The 27,195-nt window shown below is 46.8% G+C and overlaps 1 protein-coding gene across 2 annotated transcripts in view; it reads right to left on the bottom strand.

Moving 5' to 3' along the window:
• Nucleotides 1-1,748: 1,748 nt before the first annotated feature.
• The window catches only part of KREMEN1 (kringle containing transmembrane protein 1), a 65,332-nt gene continuing 39,885 nt past the window's right edge, over nt 1,749-27,195 (bottom strand). Inside the window, exons 4-9 of one of the 2 annotated variants that reach the window (XM_057526535.1) lie at nt 25,542-25,666; nt 18,942-19,095; nt 9,161-9,493; nt 8,131-8,292; nt 6,967-7,051; nt 1,749-5,350 (exon numbers count right to left, since the gene is read on the bottom strand). In XM_057526535.1, coding sequence (XP_057382518.1) covers nt 5,182-5,350; nt 6,967-7,051; nt 8,131-8,292; nt 9,161-9,493; nt 18,942-19,095; nt 25,542-25,666 — 1,028 coding nt within the window. In that variant the 3' untranslated portion in view covers nt 1,749-5,181. The remainder of the gene's footprint in view (nt 5,351-6,966; nt 7,052-8,130; nt 8,293-9,160; nt 9,494-18,941; nt 19,096-25,541; nt 25,667-27,195) is intronic. The other variant, XM_057526536.1, reaches the window with a different exon arrangement.

Below are 27,195 nucleotides of genomic sequence, written 5' to 3'. Positions count from 1 at the left end.
CACAGTTCAGTGAGCGTCGGCATCACTCAGAAGCTTCCCAGGGATTCTGGTGGGTCTGGGGTGGGGCCCAGGAACCTGCATTTCGAACAAGCACACCAGGGATTCTGAGGCAAGTGGTCCAGGCACCGCTCTGAGGAACACGTCTGCATCTGAGGCGGTGGTAACGTGCCCCCTTTTCTCCTTGCCATAACCGGCTGGAGCAGGGAGACCTCCCCCAGCAAATTGCCTCCTGAGAATTTGGACCTGGGGCTCACAGAACCAGCAGTGGCTGTGTGACTGAACCAGGCAGGTCAAAAGCTTGGCTTCCGGGGCTGCCCCCTCTCCTTCCCCACAAGCCAGCTCCCCCCGCCCCAGTCCTGCCCAGGCTCCCCCTCATCTGCCTGAGTGTGTCCGTGACACTGTCCTCAGCAGCCTCCTGGGTGGCCCCGGACACACCCCGGAGATGTCATCTGTGTCCCCATTTCCATGGGCTGTAGAACCCAGGCCTGACCCTCCCTGGGTCTCAGGCTGCCTGTCCGGGCCTGACAGCTTTGCCTCCATGTCCCACGGGACCTCACTCGACTCAGCCCAAACAGAACTCAGTGTATCTTCTCTCTCTTCCGGTGCCTTTTACGTCCTTTATCGAAAAGACTGGCCTCTCTCTCTCCCCAGCACCCAAGTCAGGATACTTGGGCATCACCCTAGACACTCCCTTGTTCTTCACCTCCCAGCTCCATTCTAAAATAACAAGGAACAGCCACCACTTACTGAAAACATACCACAGGTAATAACTCATCACAACTCGATGAGGTAAATAAGTACTGTAATTGCCCTCACCTGACAGGTGAGAAAACAGGCACCTGGGCGCCCCCCCCACCCGCCACGCCCGAGGTCACGTGGTGGTGGGGTTGGAGGATGAGCCAGGCCCCTGGCCTGTGGCGGTGGCCAGCTCTCTGTCAGGCCCTCCCCTCCCTCCACGGCACTGGTGTGGGGGCCTCGGCATCTCCCGACTGGCCTCCTCGCCCTCGGTCTTACCCCACTCCGACCTGTTTTCCAAATGCAAGTAGGAAATCCTTCTCACTGGGAATCTGGCATTGCTCCTCCACTGAAACCCCTCAAAGGCTCCCTGTTTTACACCCCCGGCCTCACAGCGAACCTATGGTGGGAGCTGAATCCTGCAGGCTGACTCAGCCGTGCTCTTAGTTTACTGCCCCGCACTCCTATCTGAGCCTCAGCTTCCTCATCGTCAAAACGGAGACCACAGGACCCACTGAAAGGGCCACTGGGGTGCACGGCTCCTCACAAGAGAGGGCAACTCACACCCGAGCTTCTTCCGTGTTATAAAAAGGAAGGGGTGGGGGGAAAGGGGAGAGGAAGAGCTGGCTTCTCTGAAAGGCAGGGAAACCCATGTGGACGATAATCATGCAGCATGCTAGCCTTCTCGACCTTCTGAGACGTAGATGCCGTGCATCTTACAGGAGGGGAAGCTGGACCGACCGACCTGAGGCCACTTCGGACCCAGGTTTTCTGAGTGCAGAGCCCTGTGCCCTTGCCCGTGGCCACCCTGTGTCCACCGTGCACCATGTGAATTTGGAATCCCAACTCTTCAGACCTTACCGGCCGGAGATCGGCTGTGGGTCAGAGATGTGATGAGAGCTGAGCAACTGGAAGACGCTGACCCAGGGAGAGCCCGAGGTCCTCCCAGCGCGACACCTTCCTGGCCTCGGGCTTGGGAGCCTCCCGTAAACACGACAACCTAGGGCCCGTCGCGATTTCTACAACAATGAGAATATTTATTTTTTCCAGACGGTAAAAATAACATTTTTCTCTCTTTTGTAAAAGTTAAGTACCATTACATTCCATTTTCTTAAATAACAATCCTAAAAATATATATTAAATTGTATACAGTGCGTCACACTTCATCTTATATTTTAAAATACATGATGTTTCTATTTTATTCTCAAAGTTGTGTATTAAGAGCATATTTACAAATAAAGCCTTGTCATCCAAAGTCAGGATCCCTGCGGGAAGGTGAGTCTGGATGTCGGCAGGTGCTGACGCCGTGTGGACCCCTCGGCGGCAGCCCCCCAACCGTGTGCTCCTGACGATACGTTCTTTCTGAAGCAGTAGATTGACCTCAGACTTTTCTCCACACCCCACTGCTGCCTCGTTAAATATGTTCAACTTGGCAAGACGGGAACCTGGGAGATGGGCCCCCTGGGGTCTGCAAACAGAGGGTGAGGCCCATCCCCCAGGCCAGCCAGCCTGAGGGGAGGCAGCTGCGGCTGGAAGGTCTGGAAAACACCCTGCGCCAGGGTAGCTAAGCTGAGAGCCCTGGCCAGGAGGTAGAACAGTGAGGAGGGTAAACAAAGACACCAGAGGAAAACAATCAAAAGGTTAAACATTCCCAAGGTGGTAGCAAAAGCAGACATCAAACAGCAAGGAGAAGACTGGAAACCCAAGAGGGCAGCAGTTGACCGGGCTACAGAGTGGGGGCCACCCGGCTCTGCGGGAGGCCTGGGGTGCTCATCAGACAAGGGGATGGGACCTCGGAGGCCGTTCCCCTGTAAGTGCTAGGGAATATGAAGTGCCAGGAAGCACGGGGGCTTGGTGACAGGCTGCATGCCCTGCTGGTGTCAGGACGACCTGGCCGGACACTGAGCAGGTCAGGCCACTCCTGCCTGGGGCTGACGATGGGCCATGTGGGTGGGGCCGTGCCCAGGCGTGCCCATCCATGCGTTCAGCCTAAGGGCCAGGACAGCTGTGCTTGCGAGTGCTTTGATTGTTGCGTTGCCAGTTTCTGGTCGACTGGAGTCTTGAGCCAGAGCCCACACTTCAGAAGTTACAGCAACCTGGTTACCTCGCTCATGCCCAGAAAGGGGGGGGCCTCACCCTTTTCTCAGGGTCACCCCTTTCCAGTCCCCTCCAACCCCCACTTTCTCGCCTCTAAAGTGGTTTCTTAGCAGATCAAGTGCTTCCTCCTTCGGTGCTCCTGGGTGTATGTCTCCGCTCTTCTGGGACAATTTACATCTCCGGTGTTTACTTAGCTGCAGGGGGCCCTCTGGGGGATCACGCTTACAGAGGTCGGCCTGGGACAATTTATGGCTCTCTCCCCCCATGCTGTCCTGAGGCCGGTTTGGGATTCCCAGGGCTGCTCCCAGGATGGTAAGTGGGTCCCAGGGTGCTGGGCTGTGCCTGGGGTGGCAAGAAGGACAACACTGGGGTCACAGCCCTTCCGGGGTCTCTGAAAAAGGGCTGCTCCAGGTGCTCAGACACACCGTGAACTCAAGTCACGAAGTGTGAAGAGGGCAGGCGGGCCCACAGGATGCACCAAGGCCAGTGATCAGAGGGAGCCCACGGCTGCCCCCAGCCGGCTGGACCCCTCCTGGGTGGGATTCCACATTCCCTCTGTGCTGCGTGGACCTATTCACAGCACAGGGCCCTCTGTGACTGCACACACCTGACACTTGTGTTTGAGAGGAGATTCCATAAAGGCCAGGAATAGCTTGGAGGGGAGACTGCACACGTCAGTATATTCCAGTGGTCCTTGCACTCAGCAGGCCTGTCTCCAGACCCTGGGGCCGGCAGACAGCTGCTCAGGGTAACCGCCCTTTCTAGATCAAAGCCTCACCCGGTGCCTGGGGCAGCGCGGCAGCGCCCCCACTCTCCCGTGGACACGTGTCATTTCCCTCTCCAAACGCCCCTCGCCCACCCTGCCAGCTCCCAGCGTCTCTCCTGGTTGCCGGTGTCGCCTCCCAGCTGGCCCCACGCGGCCCTCTGTCTTTCTGGGAGCCGGGCGCAGACGTCTGCCGGTGTGGAGAACCCTAGGGAAGGCCACAGCAGGCAGTAGCTCAGGGGCTCGGCGAGGGGGGCAAAGTGCCCCAAACAAGGAACCTGTGAGGCCAGAGGCACAACGAGGCCCAAGGCTCGAGTGCCTGCGGGAGAGCCACACTCCGACAGAGGCCAGGCCCGGCCTTCGGGGTCCCAGGTGCTCCTCCCGGCTGCTGTGGACGAGGCTGCTCTTGGACAGGTCGGCGGGGCTTCTGGACGGGATGGCACTGACTCCCACCGCCCGCGGCCGCTGCAGCTGCAGCTCTCAATCTTCAGAGGCCTTTCCTCAGTGGGGCTCCCGTTCCCACACCCTCCCTCCCCACTCCGCATGCCACTCTCTGTGGCTCCCCTCCCCTTCTGGGGGGCAGAGGGTGTGGGAGCAGGGACAAGAGGCCTCTCCTTCCCCACTGAGCCATTCCGAAGCCCACCCTGTCCCCATAAGAAGAGGCATGGAGGCCGCAGAAAGCACAGGCCATTGGGAATTTTTCATCCTCTTTTAAAATAAGGGACACTTAAAGGACGGACTGCTGGCACCCTGTGTCACACGTTGCTTCCTGGATGCTCAACCACGTTTACACTCCCTGTTCTGAACTGAGAGTCAGCTTAGGAATCCCGAGACGGGGCCTGGCTCAGGCTCCACAGGACGAGCTGCTTGGGGGAGAGGTCACCAAATCCAGCCCAACAAGGAGCTACTGAGCACCTAGAAAAGCTTTCGGTAAAGTCTACTGCATGAATAAATGAATGGATGTTTCCTATGACCACCCCTCAAACTTGTCTGCTGGTCACCAAGCTGCAGAAGAAGCCAGAGAAAGAAGCCCATCGGTGAAGGCGTCAGGTTTGACATGACAGGCCCTCCCAGGCTGGAGGCGGCCCATTCTCGCCCGGAGCCCCAGAGTCAGCACAGAACGTGGGTTTCCGTCATGCTTTGGGGGGGCCAACCCCCAGGACAGCCTCAGAACTCTCTATGCCTGGCTTGTTCCAAACCATAAAGACCAGGAGAAAGCGATCTGTGTGTGGACAAAACTGAGAAGAAGCACTACCTACCCACTACCTGACAGTCGTCTACAACGTACCTGAGCCCAGTGCTGGACACAACCATCTCTGTCATCTCAGCCCCACTGTCCCGACACCCTGTTCCTAGATCAGAGAGAGAGAGATGCAGGAGGCACGGACCGTGGGACCGTGAGTCTCTCTCCTAAGTGCAGTGATGAAGCAGGTCGAATCCAGGCTATGCTGCCCCTATGGCCGGTGCCCCAGAAGAGGCTGAGGGAGAGGCAGGAAGAGTCAGTCAAACGAAACCACAGGAGAAGTGGTCCCCAGGGGCCTCAAGCTCAGAGGGATCTCGTGTCCTGGGCACGGAGTGGGGCGGTTTTAGTCACTCACAAGAGGATTACGGTCATCTTGTTGACTCTGACCCTTGAGCTTCTTCTTAAAGATGGAAATCGAAGTAGAAGGCTTATAAAAAATGCTCCAGATTTCCCCCGACGTCCCTGGTTGACGACAGTCCCTAAGGTCCCCTAAGGCAGGAACACGATGGGATCTGTCAAACAAAAATAACTTAATTTTTCAAGTAGAATAGAACAAAGCGTCCAAAACAACCTACCATCTCATGAGATCCCTGCACCTATAAAATGGGACATTCGGTGAGGCGAGGCCTCAGGAAACCTCATAGCAGCCTTTAGAGACCCAAGGGACCGCCTTGTGGATGACCTGCGCCCTGTGGGATAGCAGTGCAGTGGGGCAGGTTCCAGCTCAGTGTAATGAAGAACCTTCTAGCTGGCAGGATTATTCAAATCTGGAAAGGGCTGGCCTGAGAGATTATGAGTTTTCAAAATACTTCTTTCTTTTTAAGCGGAAGAACTCTTTTCAAATGACACTGATTCGGAAGCCCACCTAGCTAAACAGGATGAAGGCAAGCCTGCTCTTCTTGGACTAGGACCTGCCTTTCTACCCACGCCTGCCCTGCCCCCGTGCCAGCCCCCGGCACTGCTTGACAGGGAAGCTGCAGAGGGGCTCGGTGTCAGATGCACGTCAGACACGGGCTTTGGGGCCTCAGCGTGCGGTGAAGTGCTGGGCCCTACAGAGAGTGTCCTGCGTTCTCCCTGTTGTGGGGGACATGCAGACGAGACTGTGCCTGAGAGGCTTCCCCAGAACGTGTGAACTGGGACTTAAAAAAAAAAAAAAGAGAAACACAGATATAGAAGCTCAGTAAACAATAACAAGGACATTGTTTCCACTGAAAAATGTAAAGTGCAGGGTGGAGAGGCCTATGGGTGGTGCCGAAGTGGCCAAGGGCAGCCTTTACAGGGCAATGGAGGAGCCAGCATTTAATGTACAAAGAAGTCTGTGGCAGAGAGCAAGCCAGAAGGTCAGGGAAAAGGTAGCTTTTACAGGACACCAATGCTCAGGAAGGCCTTGAAATGGAGAGAGCCCTTATGTCAATTATATCTCAGTAAAACTGAGAAAAAAGTTTTACTGAGGAAAAAAAAGAAATGGAGAGAGCCTGGACTGGGAACCACAGGAAAGACAGAGCAGAGGGCTAGGAAAATTAGCACCCCCCTCTGTAGGCACACAAACATCAGTGCATGAACAATCGCCCCTTTCCTGGAAGGCAGAACAGTTAAACCTGAACAGCGGAAGTAAGGGGAGGAAATATTTTTTTTCCAAATTGGTCAGAACTGAAGGATGAAGCTTTTAAAAGCTTCTTAAATAATTGTTTTAAAATAATTATTAAGCAATAGTTAATAAAATGTTGGAATTCTCTTCCTAAGAATGTCTCACAGTTTCTAGAAGGCATCAGGAAATATGCCTGGTATTGTCCTAGGAATCTTTGCTCTTACGTAAAGATCTCTTCAAGGGGCCAGCACGAGCCAAAAAATGGAAATTGTCCTGTTTTATGCCCAGACTATTTCAATCCTCCTTGAAATCGTATCCTTTAGACCCAGGAGCACACACAATCCCTCAAACCTAGTGAGATTTGTCCAGTTGTACATTTCACTCTACAGGGAATGAGGAATGTCTATGGCCTCACGCTGCCCAGCACTGAGGGCTCTGGAATCATGTTCCGATATTACAAGTGTTCTCAGACAACTGAAGCGTAGTAGAAAAGGAGCTCTGAGCCTTCCCCTCCTGGAGTCGGGCGGCTCTCATACTCACTTGAAAGTGATGTGCAGAAGTATCTTTGCTATGATGGCTGTGACTGTGAGGATAAGGAGCGTTGCCAGGCCATACACTGTCCATCCTGCAAGTGCAAAAGACAGGGGTGATCGGACTGTGTGTGTGAGCTCACTTTTCAGAAGGAGGTCTGAGTGAGCCCTGGCGGCTCAGAGAAGCAGGCCTGGCTGAGGAGCTCCCTGCAGGTGGGGGTAGCCACGCAACGCAGCTCGAGCTGGGCTGGCCCAGAGTCCCAGGCCTTCTGAGCACCTCGCCTTGCTCTAGACTACCTCCTGGAGAGAAGCAGGCAGCGTGGTCCAAAGCACACTCAACTTGGAGTTGAAAGGGGTGGTGCACATTCTGTCTCTACCACTGGAATCACTGTGCGACCGCAGACAAATTACATAAACTCTCTGGGCCTCACTTCCTCATCTGAGGAATGGGATGTGTGACTTGTGAAATCCTACAGATACACAAACAATAGGATACACAGGAAGGGGCTCTCCTCCCTGACTTTCTACTGTGAGTCCTGCAGGGGAAAACCTCTAGTCCAGGGAATCGCGAATGGTATCTGCAGCTCTACCAGCTTGTAAAGGCTCCAACTTCCTTGGCAGAAAAGAGAGAGTGACAGTCCGTACCCGACCAAGTTAGCCAGCTTGAACCATAAGATCACCACCCTCTCTCCACCCGTCTCCTGCAGGACCTGCCTTCACAGCTCTGGTGACTATCTAACTTCTTCTTTTGCTTTTTGTCTTTCTCCTTCCACTTGTCAGCCACAGGAGGGCAGGGATTTTGTGTGGTTCGCTGTACAATCCAGTGCCTAAGACAGAGCCTGACAGCATTAAAGCACTTACACATCTTCCAAATGACTGAATAAACAGCCGATGCACTCAGAGAGCTACAACTTGGGGCCGTAGGAAACACTGGGTTAGCTGATTAATCACCATGTACTAAAGGCAGCCGTGTTGGATCTTGGAGGTAAGGACTAAGGAATCAAGCTAAAGAGAAAATGTCCCTCCAAGGCCAGGACAAACAGAGTCATGAAGCCAGGACCCCCAGCCCGCCTCGGAAAGAGAAACACCTGAGAGAGCTCTGTTTCTGTAACCGCCAAGGGCACTACCCCCAAGCTCTGTGGCTCCCACCCCTTTGATGGTGTCTGGGAACTGCTACCTGGCACGGTCTGGGGTGGGTGGCTGGGGCTGGTGGTGATGACGTAGAGGACTTTGGAGGACCGGGCAGCGCTGACACTGAGGTTGGCCTGCTCCGTGATCACCTCAGCCAGCGTCTGGTTGGCAGTGGGCCTCTCCTGTGGCGGGTCTTCCTTGACGGCTGGAAGATCAAAAGGAATTAGCTGGGGGAAAGCTGGTGGAGACAACGAAGAGGATGAGGCACTGGTCATGAAGAGAAGGCAGTTTTCTATGGTTCAGTGCTGGGGGCAATTCTTGGCCCCGCTGGCCCCAAAGCAGAACCTGCCAGGCTCTGGCTCCGAAGGAGCCATTTGACGTGTCTCTGCATGGACACCTGAACATGCTTCAGGGTTTTCCTTCCCTTGTGCCTCTGCAGCTATGGTCCCTCTGCCCCAAAGGCCCTCTTCCTTCCTATCTGTCCTCCCCAATCCTACCTGTTCTTTCAGCCTGTCCCACCCATGAGGAGGCCTCCTCCTCCTTCCTGTAGCTGCACACTGACTGAACTCTTCTTGAGGCCCTTGACGTCCAGGACAGAGACTAGGTCGGGGACACCTGCTGTGTTCTCATGTGTGGGCAAGGAGGTGTGCCTAGCACACGTGTGTTCACATTACAGGGGCAGGAGTGCAGCTCCATGTTAGGAGGGTCTGAAGATGGTAAACCAGGCTTTGGGGATTGGCTGGGATATTCAGAGGCAGGAGGATGGACCAAATGACCTCTCTAGAACCTTCCAATTCTACCTATCTCAGCTCTTTCTTTTAGTTAGTCTTTTAACTCTCCCATGAAAACTGTCATGAGAACGACTAAAACAGCAGAACTCACAGCAGAACTCACACAGACCAGTGGCACCTCGTTTCTGTATCATGAAGTGGGTACAAGTTATAAAATAGGAGGCAGGAAAACCTGCAAGTTGAGTGGGCAGATCCTGACGCACAGTCCTTCCGGCAAGAAGCACCCGAGGTCCACACGTCACAATGAGGTTCAAGGGGAGCCCGAGGAGGCCGGGGTCTTACCTTGGTACAAGACAGCAAATCCCTGGGCCTGATTGATGCGATCAGAGAAGAAATACAAGATGACAAAGTCCAGAGAGATGTTAAAGGATGAAGGTGGGCGGTTCCTCCCGTTGAAACGGACCAGGACGCGGTGGGTGTAGCCGTCCAGCAGCTCTACCATGTCTGCGGAATCCCGGATGTCAAACAAGGCGAAGTTGAAGTAGATGTGGGAGGCTCCCGGGACCCGGATGGTCCAGTAGCAGACCCTCCCTGTGGCATACGCGTCGGGAAAGTCGGGGGAATAGACCACGGAAGTCATGGCCGAGTAATTCCCACCACAGGCACCGACCAGAGCTGCAGGAGACAAAAGGACACCAGCCCTCAGGCTGGGGCTCGGCCACAGGGCTCGTTTTTCAACCTGTTACAAACAAAACTTCCTAGCTGATGGGATCCAGTTTGGGATGTTGTTTTTTGTCTGCAAAACCGGACTGTCTTATGTTTCAGGATTGAATCACAGAATGAATCGCTTAAACCCTGAACAAATGACTGGAGGCTTTTTATTTTTTTCCCAGGAGACCTTAAAGTTAGCACACAGCACAGCAGTGTGGCCCCGGTGGGGGCCAGGCTGGAGTCAGAGAGTCTGGGTTCGGAACCAGCTGGGCCATTGATCCCAGGGGCCATACTTCACATCCAGGCCTCTAGCTTCTCGCAGCTTTGAGGGTGGAGAGACCACCACCTACCTGCTCTCGTATCACATAAATGTGTGAGGACAGATGAGACAAAGCACATGAAAACACAGGACCTCTCTGCAGGGGGCACTCAATGAGGTAAGGCAGTAAAAAGCCGAGGGCATCCCAAGTACCTTAGGGGTGCGAGGTTCATTTGAGGGGCCACACTTGTTTTTCAAGTGGGAAACTGTGGCACAAGAAATGACTTTCTCAGAGGGTAAGCTCACTGATCACTCTGCAGCAACACATTTGATGTCTCTGGACTCCCGGTTCTGAGTGGCAGATACACTTCACTGTATCTTACGTGCTGAAGTGCAAATAAGATCCTGGAAATGAAAGTCCTCAAGAGGGAGGGTAGGGCCGGGATTTAAAAAGCAGGCTTTGGGGGAGTTCTGCTTCCCTTTAGGATGTAGAAAGCTGCTTTCATCCTAACAATGAGAAAAAGCTCAGAACTTTTCTTCAACCCATTAGAAAGCTGAGATCTCAAGACAACCAAGGCAATTTAATTCTGAAAAGTAAGAAGCTCCTCTGAGGAGAGTCAGGCCACACAAAGTGTTTCATCGTCGACGGAGCACAAGAGGAAGAGGGCTTCGCCATGAAAGTAAATAAGAAGAAAGCAGCTAAAATTTTAACAAATTTCTAAAGGCTGAATGTGGGCTAGCCTCTCAGTCCAGGATGTCCGGGGACCCCAGACACAACAGGAGTCTGCACTCATTTGCAAGCAATTCTGTGCAGGCCTCCACCCAGGGCCCACGAGAATGACCAGGGTAGGGCAGGAGATCAAAAGGTCCCCATGGGTGGCACCAGTGAGCAGGAGGTGATGGGTAGGAGGTGATGAGCCACTGCTGGGGGACAGGCCTGAAACCCTGCCCTCTTCCAGGACCCTCCTCTCAAAGGAAACAAAAGCCTTAAGCTGCAAGGAGAGGGGCAGCAAACCCTCCTGCTCCCAGGGCCAGGGTAGAAGCCTCTGGGGAGGGAGCAGGAGACTCTCTCGTTCCTGTCAAAGTAACCAGGCAAAGACTCATTGCTTCTGGGGGAAGAGCAGAGGCAAAAGCCATCAGCCCCTGGTTGCCTTGAGCCCCAGGATCCTGCACCAATGCAAAGCAGAGGTCTGCTACCCAGTGGAGGGGCAGGAGACCCTCTTCTTCCTGGGAGCCCCCACAGATACAAGGCAGTGCTCGGCTGCCAGGAGATGGGTATTTGGGGATGCTGGAAAGACCCCATCCCTGAGGCCCAGTGACACGACGTGTCTGAGATGGAGGATGGGGCAGGAGAACCAAGAACCCCCAACCACACAACGAGCGCAGCACCAAGTAACAAGCAGCAGAAGTCTACCATCGAGGGAGGGGAAGGGTCACGGGCATGGAGGAACTGCTCAAAGCTGAGGGTGGAATGGGAACAATGAAAAAACCCCACTGGCATCCCAGGCTCCACACTGAGCACGAGGTAACAGCAGCCATCATGGGAGGAAACTGAAGGCTGACATGCACTGCAGGTGATGATAGGAACAGGGAAACCCAAACCCAGCTCGACCACTGACAGAAAGGCTCAATCAATCCCCACACCGAGCAGGCCTGCCCATTTCCAGGTGTAAATACACTTCCTCAGCCTCTACTATCCTTCTACATATAGTGTACGGTATCCAATACAATATTACAACACACAAAACATAAAAGCAAGCAAGCGAGAAAGAAAGGAAAATAAAAGACACTGTCGGGACTTCCCTGGTGGTGCAATAGTTAAGAATCCGCCTGCCAATGCAGTGGACACGGGTTCAATCCCTGGTCGGGGAAGATCCCACATGCCGCGAAGCAACTAAGCCCGTGCGCCACAGCTACTGAGCCTGCGCTCTAGAGCTTGCAAGCCACAACTACTGAGCCTGCGTGCCACAACCACTGAAGCCCGTGCGCCTAGAGCCCGTGCTCCACAACAAGAGAAGCCAGCGCAATGAGAAGCCCGCGCGCCGCAACGAAGACCCAACGCAGCCAAAAATAAATAAATAAATAGATTTATATTTTAAAAAAAAAGACACTGTCAAGCGATAAAACATCTGGTAATCATATCACAATATATATACATATTGAGTGATTATGTTGTACACCTAAAACTAATACAGTGTTATACGTCAATTATATCTCAATTTTTAAAAAAGGAGATAAAACAATCCACAGAACCAGACTCAATAATGACCCAGACATTAGAACTACCAGACAGAAAATATCTAGGGGAAAAGATGGACAACATGCTTGAACAGGTTGGAAATTTCAGCAGAGATATGGAAACTACAAAAAAGAGTCAGATGTAAATGCTATAAATAAACAATATTAGAGATGAAGGATTCCTTTGATGGGCTTAGAAACAGATTACACACACTGAGGAAAGAATCAACATGTTTGAAAATAGGTGAGTAGAAATTATCCAAAATGAAACACAGAGAAAAAAATAAATGAAAAAAGCAGAACAGAGCATCCAACAGCTGGGGCACAATATCAAACGGTCTAACAATATATAATTGGAGTCCCAGAAAGAGAAGAAAAAGAGAATAAGATAGGAGAAATAGTTGAACAGATAATGGCTAAGAATGCTCCAAAGTTGATGAAAGGTTATTTAAGAATCTCAGCAATCTTCAGGCAAATAAAACAAAAATTTAAAAAACAAAGGGAATTCCCAGGCGGTCCAGTAGTTAGGACTCGGCACTTTCACTGTCGAGGGCCCAGGTTCGATCCCTGGTGGGGGAACTAAGATCCCACATGCCGTGTGGCATGGCCAAAAAAAAAAAAAAGAAGGTGAAGTAAGGCTTTCTCAAACAAAAGCTAAGAGAAGCCATTGACAGCAGACCTACATTAGAGAAGATGCTAAAAGAACTTCTTTAGGCCGAAAGAATATGATACCAGATGGCAAATAAGAACATGAAAAGATGTTCAACATCATTAGAAATTATGGAAATGCAAAGTAAAACCATGAGTTACCACGACACACATGATAGAATGGTTAACATTAAAAAACAGACAATACAAAAGTGCAGGTGAGGATGAGGAGCAACTGCAAATCTTATATCTTGTCAGCCAGAGTGCAAAATGGTATAACCACTTCAAAGAACAGCTGGCAGTGTCTTATAAATGCTGAATATGCACTTAGTGTATGGCCCAGAAATGCTGTAACTCCTAGGTACTCACCCAAGAGAAATACAAACACATGCTCACACAAACACCTGTACATGTGTGTGTACAGCAGCCGTACAGCATCTTTATCACAGACTGATATTTATCGATTGGTAAACGATGAATGAGTTGTGATACATCTGTACAAAGGCATGCTTCTTAGCAATAAAAAGGAACTACTGAAACAACACAAGTGAATCTCAAAAGTATTTTTCTAAGTGAAAGAAGCCAGACGCAAATGTTTAAGTACTGTATAATTCCATTTATATGACTTTGTTCAGAACACAAAACCATACAGATGGAACACGGGATCAGTGGCTGCTGAGGGCTGGGGGTGGTGACCACAAAGGGGCACAAGAGAGCTTTCTGAGGTGACAAAAATGTCCTATATTTCGACTGTGTACATATTTGTCGAATCTTATTGGACTATGCAACTAAAAGGGTGATTTTACTGTATGTAATTTCACCTCAATAAACCTAAATTAAAAAAATAAAGATTCCTGGGTTCTAATCTTGACTTTACCATGTACTAACTATGAATTTGAGCAAGATACTTATCTTCTGTATACCTCAGTTTCCTCATCTACAGAATGAAATTAGTAATAGTTTCTCCCTCATGAGGTTATAAGAATCAAAATGAGTTGATGCATGTAAAGTGTTTACTATGAGATCTGGCACAGAGTACAAGCTCAGTTACGTGTTAGTTATTTTATTATTATTATTATTATTTGAAAAGAAAAAAGTGTCCAGGTTAAACTGATATTTCAACAGCAAAGGCAGACAAACTCAGAAATTTCGATTCCTAGATGCGTGCTGTGCTGACAGTACATCCAATTCAGCAATTTCGAGAATAAGCACGTGACATCTATGATGGATTATTAAAGTTCAGTGATAATTCAGGAAAAAAGGAAACTTACATTTCGGATAATAAGGAAACTTAAAACTTACGAATATATTCAAGATCTTATTTTTTGAAGGGGACATTGACCTGACACACAACCTAGGATGTGTCTTTCAGTCCGTGCATGTCATTGTTTAATTGGAAGCATTTTTTTCCCTTCAGTGGCATATAAAATAATGTTGCATCTCACAACTGATGGCATCTTGGAATCTATGAAATACAATTACTAATATAGTCCCAGCTGTCAGATCCTACCTGTCCTTAGGCCCTCAATCTTTTTCACCATTAATCTCCTCCCTTCCCACCAAAATGTAAGTTCCATGAGGGCAGGATCTCTATCTGTGGGACTCTGCGCAAGTTACTAAACTTTTATGAGCCTCAGTTTTCTTGTGGGGCAAGTAAGGATAACAGTACCTGCTTCACAGTATTATGAGAATTAAGGGAGAGAATGCCTGGGAAATGGATAGCACAGTGCCCTGTAAATATAAGTGCTCCACTAATGTTACCAAGTATGACCCAACCTATATGACTCACTTCTCCCTTCAGTGCCTAGAAGATGAGGGAGGCCAAGAGGGTTGCTTGGGCAGTCCCTGTGACCTGTTGCTGACGCCGGCCTATCTGCTCTTCTGTTTGGTTCTGTTAATTCAATACATTTAACTCTGGGGGCAGCAGAGGCTCTGAAGCCTTCATCAGCGCCACATTTACACACAGAACACAACCTACTTCAGCAACCTCCCTAAGCTCATGAGAGCTTGCTGGAAAATCAGCCACAGAGCCTGTGACAAATCACTGGATGTGGCAACAACCACTGAGCAGACAGCTTCCGCCCGCTGCCTGAGTAGTCGCTCTCCCGAGGTTGTTGTTCTGGGACACAGAGACTGCAACCTGGTCCCTTTCTCACATCTAACTCTCCTCCAATCTCTTTGGAGAGGCACCTTTGCCCTCCCAAATTACAGGATAGTCTGCAGTCACCATCTCTGAAATGCTCAGCCTCATCAGTGGATCATAAGGATCTCCATGAGGCAGTACTTAAGCTCTTTAAACTATTTTACTCCTAACAGATGAAACTTTACAGATTATTTCTACAGTGCTGCATTTTGTACCTTTCTTTTTTTACAAAGCTGTGGGGTGTGAATTATGAGTTGGCTGCTATCAGGGGCCCCTGTCAGTCAACACACATCAGGGCCTCTGAAGACTGGAATGGGCAGCCTCTCAGTGCCATTGTTTTTAGTCCTCGAGGGCATGGAAGCCAGAGGGGGCAGCTTCTAGAGACCTGTGGAAGGGGCCAGTTTGATCATAATCTGAACAACCGGGCAAACTTTGTTCACATACTTTTAAAGCATTAAACTGGATCTGGTATTATGATCTATTTTGTTGTTGTTAATAAAAGGGATTTTTAGCTGCTGAAACTAGAAAAATAAAAAACTGTGGCAAAACTGAGTTTGAATCCTGGCTCTGGCACTTATTAGCTTGGACAAATTATTTAATCTTTTGATCCACAGCTTCCTTATCAACTGGGCTGTTGCAAGGATTAAATAACAAAATAAACAAGTGCCCCAGTATCAAGTCTAGCATGAAGCAAGCACTCAATAGAGAGCAATTATTTTCATCATAATTAATTTGTCTTAGGGCACTTTTGTGTGAGGCCCAGTACTATCTCCTAGATATATTTCTAGTACCAAAGATGATACTTGGTACAAAGATGACTGACTTTAAACCAAATTATTTCCATTTGATGCTCCAGTAGAGGCACTGTGCAAATAAAACATAATTTATCTGCCACACTGCAGATACCCAATAAAAATGTGCTAAATGAATGAAAGAGTATCATATAAAAACTACACTTATTTTTATTGATATGAAATTCACCATTTTAACCATTTAAAAGAGTACAATTCAGTGGTATTTAGTACTGTCACAATGTTGTGCATCCACCACTACTATCTAATTCCAGGATATTTTCATCACCCCAAAAAGAAAACCCATACCTCCTAAGCAATCACTTCTCATTCCTCCCCTTTCCCCAGCCCTTGGCAACCATTAATCTGTTTTCTGTCTGTATGGATTTGCCTATTCTGGACATTTCTTATCAATGGAATCATTAAATATGCACCCCGTGTGTCTGGTTTCTTTCACCGAGCATCATGTTTTCAAGGTTCCTCTAGGAACCTTGACATTTCTTATCAATGGAATCTTATTGATAAGATTTCTTATCAATAAGACATTTCTTATCAATGGACATTTCTTATCAATGGAATCATTAAATATGCACCCCGTGTGTCTGGTTTCTTTCACCGAGCATCATGTTTTCAAGGTTCCTCATGTTGTGGCAGGGGTCGGTAATTCATTTCTTTTTGGGGCTAAATAATATTCCCTTGTATGGACACACCACATTTTGTTCATCCATTCGTCAGTTGATGGACATCTGGGTCGTTGCTACTTTTTGGCTGTTACGAATAATGCTGCTATGAACATTCATGTACAAGCTTTTGTGTGAACCTATGTTTTCAGCTCTCTCGGGTATATACTTAGGAGTGGAATTACTGGGTCATAAGATGATTCTGTTTCACGTTTTGAGGAACTGACAGACTGCTTCAAAGGAGCTGCACCATTAACATTAATACCAGCAACGTAGAGGGTTTCAATTTCTCCATATTCTCACCAACACTTATTTTCCATTAAAAAAAATTAACACTATATTCTGTTTAAAGTAGAAAAACAGGTAGTGAACCCACACACCCTGCTTCTGTTTACTGTCTACGCCCACAGTTTGTTGGTGGTGTGAGTCCTGGCAAGTTATTTATCCTTTCCACAACCTAGGACTCTCTTCCTCTCCACAACCTAGGACTCTCTTCCTCTCCACAACCTAGGACTCTCTTCCGTAAAATGAGAGAGATAATAATAATGCCTTCCTCAGGTGGCTGCCAGGAGAGCCCAATGTGACAATTCTTATAAAGCCTTACATACTAGGGACTCAGTGTTTATCTCCTTATTTTTTTTACTTAAGAGTATACCAGGCACTCTGTAAGGTCAGCCAACATACTCTCCTGGGTTGGGGTGTTGAGGCAGAGGATTTTATAACAATGAACTCTGGAGATGAAAGGCTAAATGGACGTGCAGCACATATTATTTGCCAACTATTCTCCCTTAAACATTAGCTAAGGTGCAGCCTTTAACAGAGGTACTAACACTGAGCAAAACAGGATGTATAGGAAGCCACTGGCAGTCTCCAATGGGCACACAACTAAAAAGACCAACAATTAACCACGTGAGTTTTGCTCACCAATCCTCCCGCTGTCCTCCCCCCATAAAAAACACATTTTTGACAGTGTCTAAGCTGTAACCTGCGAAAGCATCAGTTATAAACTCGGGCTGGGTTTTACAGACACCATGTGTAGTGGCTGAATCATGTTCTCCAAAAAGATATGTTTAAGTCCTAATGCCTGGTGTCTGTGATGGTGACCTTATTTGAAAACAGGTTAACTGAGCCTGTACTAGATTAGGGTAGGCCTAATCCAATGACTAGTGTCCTTGTAAGAGGCACAGAGGGAAGTCAGCCACGTAAGGAAGACAGAGACTGGAGTGATGCAGCTACCAGTCAAGGAAAGCCGAAGACTGCCAGCAATGACTGGAAAGTAGGAAGAGGCAAAGGAAGATTCTTCCCTGGAGCCTTCATAGGGAACATGGCCCTGACAATGCCTTGATTTTGGACTTCTAGGCTTCCAAACTATGAGAGAAGAAATTTCTGTTGTTTGAAGCCACCCAGTTGGTGATAATTTGCTATGGCAGCAGCCCCAGGACACTGACGCACCACATGACATTCTGGCTTAAAACTGAGCCACTCAGGGGCTTCCCTGGTGGCGCAGTGGTTGAGAATCTGCCTGCTAATGCAGGGGACACGGGTTCGAGCCCTGGTCTGGGAAGATCCCACATGCCACGGAGCAGCTGGGCCCGTGAGCCACAATTGCTGAGCCTGCGCGTCTGGAGCCTGTGCCCCGCAACGGGAGGGGCCGCGATGGAGAAAGGCCCGCGCACCGCGATGAAGAGCGGTCCCCGCACCGCGATGAAGAGTGGCCCCCACTTGCCGCAACTGGAGAAAGCCCTCGCACGAACCGAAGACCCAACACAGCCAAAAATAAATAAATAAATAAATAAAATCAAGTAAAAACTTTAAAAAAAAAAAAGAACTTCCTTAAAAAAAAAAAAAAAAAAAAAAAAAAAAAAAAAAAAAAAACTGAGCCACTCAGCCTAGTCAAGATGTCAGCATCTACTCTAGCCTGGGGACTAACAACACTGTAGACGCTACAGCGTATCTCAGTAAGCTCAAGCCTTTCCCTTCGTCTGCCTCATCTGTGACTATCTCCTTTCTGCCATCTTAAAATCTGGCGCTGCATTGGTACGAGGGCGCTTGCAAAGTCTCATTACCACTGCTAGATGTGGGTGGATTACGGGGGATCAAGTGGCCCAGAGGTTGAAGAGGTCAAGGCCCCAGGCCATACCCCGTTTAGATGCTCTGCCCTGGCCAGCATCTCACAGGCGTGGCGGGTCAGGGAGGAGACGGGTCAGGGCACACTCAGTACCAGGCCTGGAAAGACAACTCGAAGCTTTGCATCTCTTCTCTGCTCTATCACAGTAAGATATAAATCTCAGATGCCTCAGAAAACACTAAAAGGACTTGCAAATTACATTAAACAAGAGGATCTTAAAGCTGATACTGAACCATTACATCAGTGTCCCTATTACCTTTTCTAGGTTGTCTGAGCATCTCACAATAGGTCAGGGCACAACTGTAAGTAATTACTTGTTAAAGGTCTGTGCTCCCTTCTAGAGTCTTCTGGTTCAATGCTGTATCTCCAGGGTCTGGTCAGTGACTGCCTGGCCTGCAGTAGGTGCTTAATAAATACTGCCAAGTGAATGAATGGATAACGGGGAGGGAGGAAGCAGAGGCAGGCCAGTTCCCCAGGCCCAGGGTTCCCGTGCCTTGGACAGTGCCGGGCACAGGGCATACTCACTGTCAAAGACGATGATCCTGCCATCGCCCCCACAGGGCTGGGTGTGATCCCCGAAGCAGACGCTGTTGCACTCCGTACTGGCTGCCTCCCCGTACTTCCAGTAATCAGGACTGTTTCCACAGAAGCAAGCATAGCCTGACTCCATCCCGGCAAACTGCCACGACAGAGAAGCAGCACTTGGTAAGCGTCAGTCAGGGGTGTCGGTGGCCTGAAGGAGCCTGGCACGTTCGGCCCCCAGCAAGCAAGCACTTCGTCTTCCCAGCCCACGTTCCCCGGGGACCTCTGCCTCATCCCACCCTCACCACACTTCATGACATGCAGACCGGTAACTACACACCACCACGGTGCTTCCCCTTCAGTAAGCATCCCTTATTAATGTTTGTATTTCTACTGTATTTAAGTAAGTTAAAGGCAGGGGGGAATCTCATTAACTTGAAACTTTAATAATAGTAACAGCTAAACATTTTATTGAATGTTTACTATGTGCCAGGTGGTAAATGCTTTAAAGTTAGTCCTCACAGAAAACTTACTGTAGGCCCCATTTAACTTTTTTTTTATATATTACCATACAGTACAACTATTTATATGGTACACAGTCGTATGAATTTTAACCCACGTATAGATTTGTACACCCACCGCTACAATCAGGATACAGAACAGGTGCATCACCCCAGGAACCTTCCTTGTGCTATCGCTTTATATAATAGTTCTCCCTCTATAACCCCTGGCAACCACTAATTAGTTTCCTATACTATAGTTTTATCTTCTTGAGTATGTCATATGCTATAGACTGAATGCCTGTGTCCCCCCCAACCCCTGAAATTTATATGTTGAAAGCTAATTCCCAATGTGATGGTACTTACTGGTGAGACCTTTGGGAAGTGAGGGCTCGCTCTCATGAATGCGATTAGAGCCTTTATAAAAGAGACCCCCTTGCCCCTTCTGCCATGTGAGGACACAGTGAGAAGATGGCCGTCTATGAACCAGGAAATGGGCCATCACCAGACACCAAATCTGCCAAAGCCTTGATCTTGGACTTCTCAGCCTTTAGAACCATGAGAAATGAATGCTTGGTTTAAGCCAACCATTTTGTACAGCAGCCGGAATGGACTAAGACATTGTATACTGTACATGGAATCATACAGTATGTTATGTTTTGAGACTGGCTTCTTTCACTCAGCATAATGTCTCTGAGGTTCATCCAAATTGATGCATGTATTTTATAATTTGCTGAGTAGTAGTCTGTTGTATGAATGTACCACAGTTTGTTAATCCATTGGGTTGTTTTTAGTTTTTCATAATTATAAAATAGAGCTGCTATAAACATTTGTGTAGATTTTTGTGTGAACATAAGTTTTCCTTTCTCTAGGGTAAATACCTAGAAATGGGATTTCTGGGTTGTAATTTCTCTACAACCTCACTAACACTTGCTTTTGTCGTTTAAAAAAAATTACAGCTGTCCTAGGTTATTTATTGTATGAAGTGGTATCTCATTGGTTTTGATTTGCATTTCCCTAAAGACTAGTAATATTCAGCATCTTTTCATGTGCTTATTGGCCATTTGTACATCTTCTATGGAGAAACGTCTATTCAAATCCATTGCTCATCAGGGCTTCCCTGGTGGCACAGTGGTTAAGAATCCGCCTGCCAATGTAGGGGACAAGGGTTTGAGCCTTGGTCTGGGAAGATCCCACATGCCGTGGAGCAACTAAGCCCGTGAGCCACAACTACTGAGCCTGCGCTCTACAGCCTGCGAGCCACTACTACTGAGCCCGCGTGCCACAACTACTGAAGCCTGCGTGCCTAGAGCCCGTGCTCCGCAACACGAGAAGCCACCGCAATGAGAAGCCTGTGCACCGCAACGAAGAGCAGCCCCCGCTGGCCACAACTATGCCGTGGAGCAACTAAGCCTGTGCACCACAACTACTGAGCCTGCACTCTACAGCCTGCGAGCCACAACTACTGAGCCCGCATGCCACAACTACTGAAGCCCGCATGCCTACAGCCCGTGCTCCACAACAAGAGAAGCCACCGCAATGAGAAGCCTGTGCACCGGCAACGAAGAGTAGCCCCCGCTCGCCACAACTAGAGAAAGCCCATGCGCAGCAACAAAGACCCAATGCAGCCAAAAATAAATAAATAAATAAATAAAAATTAAAAAAAAAAATCTACAAGTCGTTTGCTCATTTTTTAGTTGGGTTGTTTGTCTTTTTATTGTCACATTGTAAGAGTTCTTTATATATTCTGGGCATTAGATTTTTATTCAGATATATGTTTTGCAAATATTTTCTCTATTCTGTGAGTTGTTTTTTCACTTTCTTAATAGTGTCCCCGATACATAGAAGTTTTAAATTTTGATGAAGTCCAATTTACTTATTTTTTCTTTGATTGTTTGTGCTTTTGGTATCATAACTAAAAAACCAGTGCCTAATCCAAGGTCATGTATATTTGTACCCATACTTCTTTCTCAACTTTTATAGTTTTAGCTATAACATGTAGGCCTGTGATCCATTTTTAATTAATTTTCATATGTAATATGAGGTAGGGGTCCAAATTCATTCTTTTCCATGTGGATATCCAGTTGTCCCAGCACTATTTGTTGAAAAGACTATTCTTTCCCCATTGAATGATATGGCACCCTTGTCAAATATCAGTTGGCCTTGGGACTTCCCTGGCGGCCCAGTGGCTAAGACTTTGCCTTCCAATGCAGGGGGTGTGGGTTCGATCCCTGTTCGGGGAGCTAAGATCCCACAAGCCTCAGGGCCAAAAAACCAAAACATAAAACAGAAGCAATATTGTAACAAATTTAATAAAGACTTTAAAAAAATGGTCCACATAAAAAAAAACTTTTTAAAAAAATATCAACTGGCCTTAAATAAATGTATGGGTTTATCTCTGGACTCTAAATTCTATTCCATTGGCTTATATGTCCATCTTTATGTCAGTACTATAGCTATTTTTTCAGTAGTATAATTTAAAGTTATGATGTGATGTAAGGACAGGGGTTCATTTTTTTCATAAAGAGCTCCAGTTCTCCAGAACCACTTGTTGAAAGACTATCCTCTCTCCCACTGAATTACCTTGGCATCTCTGTTGAAAATCAATTGTCCATCTAAGTGCAGGTCTATTTCTGGACTCTCTATCCAGTTCCATTGATCTATAACAAAGGTTGGAAAACTCCTTCTATAAAAGGTCATACAGTAAATGTTTTCAGCTTTGTGGGTCACACGGTCTCTTCTCAACGACTCAACATGAAAGCAGGCCTGGACAATATATACAGGAATGGGTGTGGCTGTGTGTCAATAAAACTTTTTTTTTTTTTTTACAGAAATATGTGGGTGGTAGGATTTGGCCCACATGCCAAATCTGACTCATGATCTATGTGACTATTCGTATGCCAATACTACTGTCTTGATTACTGTAGCTTTACAGAAAGTCTTGAGATCATGCAGGGCAAGTCCTCCTAGGATGATCTCTTTAAAAATTATTTTGGTTATTCTAAGTTCTTTGCCTTTCCATATAAATTCTAGGATCAGCTTGTCAATTTAAAAAAATCTGCTATGATTTTGATTAGGATTGTATTGAATCTATAGATCAATTTGGGGAAAACTGACATTATAACAATATTGAGCCTTCCGATCTATGAACAATGTCTATGTCATTGACCTATGTCATTTAGGTCGTCTTTAATTTTCCCTTGCCATGTTAGTAGTATTCAGTGTATAGGTCTTCAATATCTTTTGTTAAATTTATTTCTGTTATTTATGCTACTGTAAATGGCATTTAAATTTTTGTTTTAATTTTTAAAATAAAACTTTAATTAAAAATTATTTTCAAAATTAATTTTTAAATTGAAAATTTATATTTAATTGTTCACTTTTAGTATATAGAAATGCAACTAATTTTTGTATATGACCTTATAAACTGCAACCCTGCTAAATCTACTTATTAGTTCTAATAGCTTTTTCATAGATTCCTTATGTCTACATACATGATCATCTTGTCCATAAAGAAAGAAAATTTTACTTCTCCCTTTCCAACCTACATGCCTTTTATTTACTTTTCTTTCCTTATTTTATTGGCAAGGACCTCCAGTACAATGCTCATCAGAAGAGGTGGCAGTGGGCCTCACTGTTTGTTCCTGATCATACATGTAAAGCACTGAACCTTTCAACACTGAATATAAATTTAGCTTTAGGGTTTTTGGTAGATGCTCGTAATCAAATTGAGGAAGTTCCCTTCTCTTCCTAGTTTGCTTATGACTTTTCTCATTAATGGGTGTTGTGTTTTCTCAAATACTTATGCTGTATTTTCATTTTGAAATAATTCCAAACCTACAGAAAAATTGCAAGAATAATACAAAGAACTGCCCTTTCCCTCTCACCTAGAGACCCACATTCAAGTTGGCAACTGCCTGCACTGTATCCTTTGTAGAAAAGGATCCAATCCAGCATCACAGACATACTTAGCTGTCGGGTCTCCTCAGTCTCCTTCAATCTGGAATAGCTGCAGGCCTTCCTTGACCTTTGTGACCTTAACATTTTTGAAGAATAAAGCCTATTTTGTGGAATGTCCCTTGTTTCAGATTTACCTAGTGTTTCATGCTTAGATTCATATTATGCATTTTTGGCAGACAATCACCAAAGTGATGTTATGCTCTTGACAGGTCAGGCGGGACACAATGTCTAGTGGTCCCATCACTGGTGATGCTAACTTTGATCACCTGTGTACGGTAGTGTATGCCAGTTTTCTTCACTGTAGAATTACCTGTTTTCCCTTTATGGTAGTAGTTTGTGAGGAGATCTCTGAAGCTATATAAATATCCTGTGCCTCACGCAACTTTCACTCACTAGTAAAACTTTTACTCACCATCCATGAGGATGTGGAATATTTACATACCTTCATATTTGTTCTCTGAATCAATTATTACTATGATGGTGGCCAAATGGTGAATTTTCTAATTCCATCATTTCTTCCACATTTATTAGTTGGCATTCTCCTGTAAGGAAATCCTTTTCTTCTCCTCATTTATTTATTCACTTTTTTTTTTTAACATCTTTATTGGAGTATAACTGCTTTACAATGGTTAGTTTCTGCTCTATAACAAAGTGAATCAGCTATACATATACATATATCCCCATATCTCCTCCCTCTTGCATCTCCTTCCCACCCTCCCTATCCCACCCCCTTTAGGTGGTCACAAAGCACCGAGCTGATCTCCCTGTGCTATGTGGCTGCTCCCCACTAGCTATCTATTTTACATTTGGTAGTATTCAGTTATTTTTTTATATCAGCGTGAATTTGCAGATTCTTATTTTATTTAATGGAGTATATTTATTATTCTTATTATTTGTTTTGAAGCTCAAATTATGTTAGATTTAGCCAGTGGGAGTCCCTCCAAGCAGGTTCCTGTGTCCTTTTGACAAGTCCCTCACATTCCTTACTTTCTTGTACAAGATGTTTCAGGATCATCTTGTGCTTTCTCAGAAAAGAAAAAAAAAACAACCTTATCTTGCGATTTCTCTAGAATCAGCAATTTTGTCCAAGGAGCCCTAGTTCTTTTTAATGGAGAACAGTATTTATAAACCAAGATATGAGTGCTAAATGTGACCTTTACTACCAGTGTGTCACTGTTCCCAGGCCCTCTCAGTGGACAGAGCTAGGAAATATACATGTACATACATACATACACATACACACACACTTTTATACTTAAATTTATTTCTATCTCTCTCTATACGTATCAGAAACCATGCACTACACTAATAACTTCAATCCTTGTCCAACACTATAGACTTCATTCCAGTTTTCCCTGGCTTTCTTCTCTAATAGTGAGAAACCTGGCTCCCATTATCCTCAATATAGTTACTTATATGCTCAATCTTTTGCAAGCAACCAATCGCTTGATCACGTTGGGCCAACTGCCTTGCTCAGCTACCTGGCCCACAGAGGCCCTGAACCCTGCCAGTCTATTCTCCTCGCTTGGGCCTGATTAATGATCTTTTGACTGAAGAAGGAAGGGAGGAAGGAAGGAAGGAAGGAAGGAAGGAAGGAAGGAAGGGAGGGAGGGAGGGAGGGAGGGAGGGAGGGAGGGAGGAAGGGAAAGACTTTTCTTTCTTTTTTTTGATACAATAAACAAGAGCATTATTGAACCTTAACGGCCGACGAATGAGTTTCAGATAGAAGAATGGATAGGAAGGAAAGAAAATATTTTGGACTGGTGTCCAGGCTAGGGCCCCCTAATGTATCAAAGAAGTAACCACTACCTTGGCTTATTCCCAGATCCCCCACGGAGCCAGAGATGTCTTTGCTCATAACATGCAGGGGCTCAAGGACACATGTAACTGTGTTGGAGGTCAAACTGGGATGCAGATATTGGTGCTTTTCCTCCCCCTTTTCTCGCAGTCTTTGGACAGAGTGCTGCCTCACGCCCCTGAATCCCAAGCCTCACTCTTCCTCCAACTTCTCCTTGGCAGAAAAGTATACAGTCATATAGCTCCACAGGTTGTTTTTTAAAATTTATATGTTTTAAAGGTATCTTAGCAGAATGCACTTACACCTTTATCTTTTTCTATAGATACATAGCCACAGAACCGTTACCTTGAACCTTTGACTCCGACAAAAACTGATGCAGGTTTGTATGGTAAGTCTGTTAGACGTTTTACTGGCGCCAGTTAGAGGAGGTGGGTTTCCATGATCCTTGTAGCAGCCAAGGTTTCCAGGCACTGAAGAAAAAAGAAAAACAAAAGAACTTTACAACATCTGGCTGTGAACACCAAGAGGGAAAAGCGTGTTTTGCCAGGTACTCTCATCTCAGCCAACATTTCCACTCCTAAGGTGCAAATGAATAACAAGCAACAAGCTTTAAAAATGGAAGCCTTAGTGTCCTCTGCTAGCTGCTATGTTTTTGTTTTATTTTGACGAGTGAGGCCCATATAACTAAGCCTAAGAAATTTTTCACCTGTTCAATACTGATAGAATTTAGTATTGACGAGAACTAGGAATAACTTTCTAAAAACAGAGAAGCTACAATATGTAAATTATGTTTCAGAGTCACTGGACAGCAAAAAAAGCCCTTGGAAGCCCACCATCCTATGCCTTGTGCCTTCCCTTGTCCCTTAAAAAGCCCCACAAGTTGGTTTAACCAGGTCCTTTGCTGAATGTATTAGTTTCCTATTCTACTGGAATAAATGACCACAAATCTAGTGGCTTAAAGTAGCATAAATTCATTATCTTAACTGTTCTGGAGGTCAGATGTACTAAATGGGTCTTTTGGGGCTAAAATCAAGGTGTCAGCAGAGCTGTGTTCCTTCGCAGGCTCGAGGGGACAACCTGTTCCTTGCCTTTTCCGTCTCCTAGAAGCTGCCCCTATTCCTTGGCTTGTGGCTGCCCCATCCCAGCCTCTGCTTGCCCCCCCTCTGCTTCTATCATCACATCACCTTCTCCGACTCTAATCCTCCTGCCTCTCTGTTATAAGGACCTGTGTGGTTACACTGGCCCACCTGGGTAATTCAGGATAATCCTCCCCATCTCAAAATTCTTAACTTGATCACCTGTGCCATGTAAGGTAACATATTTAAAGATTCCGGGGGTTACAAAATAGACATTTTGAGGAAGGAGTATTCTGTTTACCACAGTGAACATATTAGTGTTTCACAACCACACAATCAGATGGTCTGGTCTATAGAAAAAGCTGCAACTGAGAATAAGGAAACCTAAATATATATACCAACTGTGATAGAGAGCTTTCAAAGACGGCCCTCCATGACCCCTACCTCCTGGTGTTCATGCCCTTGTGTGATCCCCTCCCCTTGAGTGTGGGCTGGAAGAGTGACTTGCTTTCGTCTGACAGAACGTGGCAAAGTTGATGGGATGCCACTTCTGTGATTGGGTTACAAGAGACTGTGACTTCGGTCTTGCTAGTAGACTCTGTCTATCGCCCTCTCAGCTTATATACTTTGATAAAGCAACATATCATGTCCGAGATGTCATGTGGCAAGGAATTGAGAATGGCCTTCAGCCAACAGCCAGCAAGGAAATGAGACTTTCAGTTTCTGCAAAGGCTGAATCCCACCAACAACTATGTATGCTTGAAGTAGATCCTTCCCCAGGGGAACCTTCAGAGGAGATCCCGGCCCTGGCAGACACATGACAGACCTTGAAGCAGAGGACCCACCTAAGTCAATGCAGGGGACATGGGTTCGAGCCCTGGTCCGGGAAGATCCCACATGCCATGGAGCAACTATGCCCGTGC

The sequence above is a fragment of the Balaenoptera acutorostrata genome, chromosome 13, assembly GCF_949987535.1.
Source record: "Balaenoptera acutorostrata chromosome 13, mBalAcu1.1, whole genome shotgun sequence".
Taxonomy (NCBI): domain Eukaryota; kingdom Metazoa; phylum Chordata; class Mammalia; order Artiodactyla; family Balaenopteridae; genus Balaenoptera; species Balaenoptera acutorostrata.
Note: the sequence above shows the minus strand (reverse complement) of the source record. Positions and strands in the feature narration are given on the sequence as shown.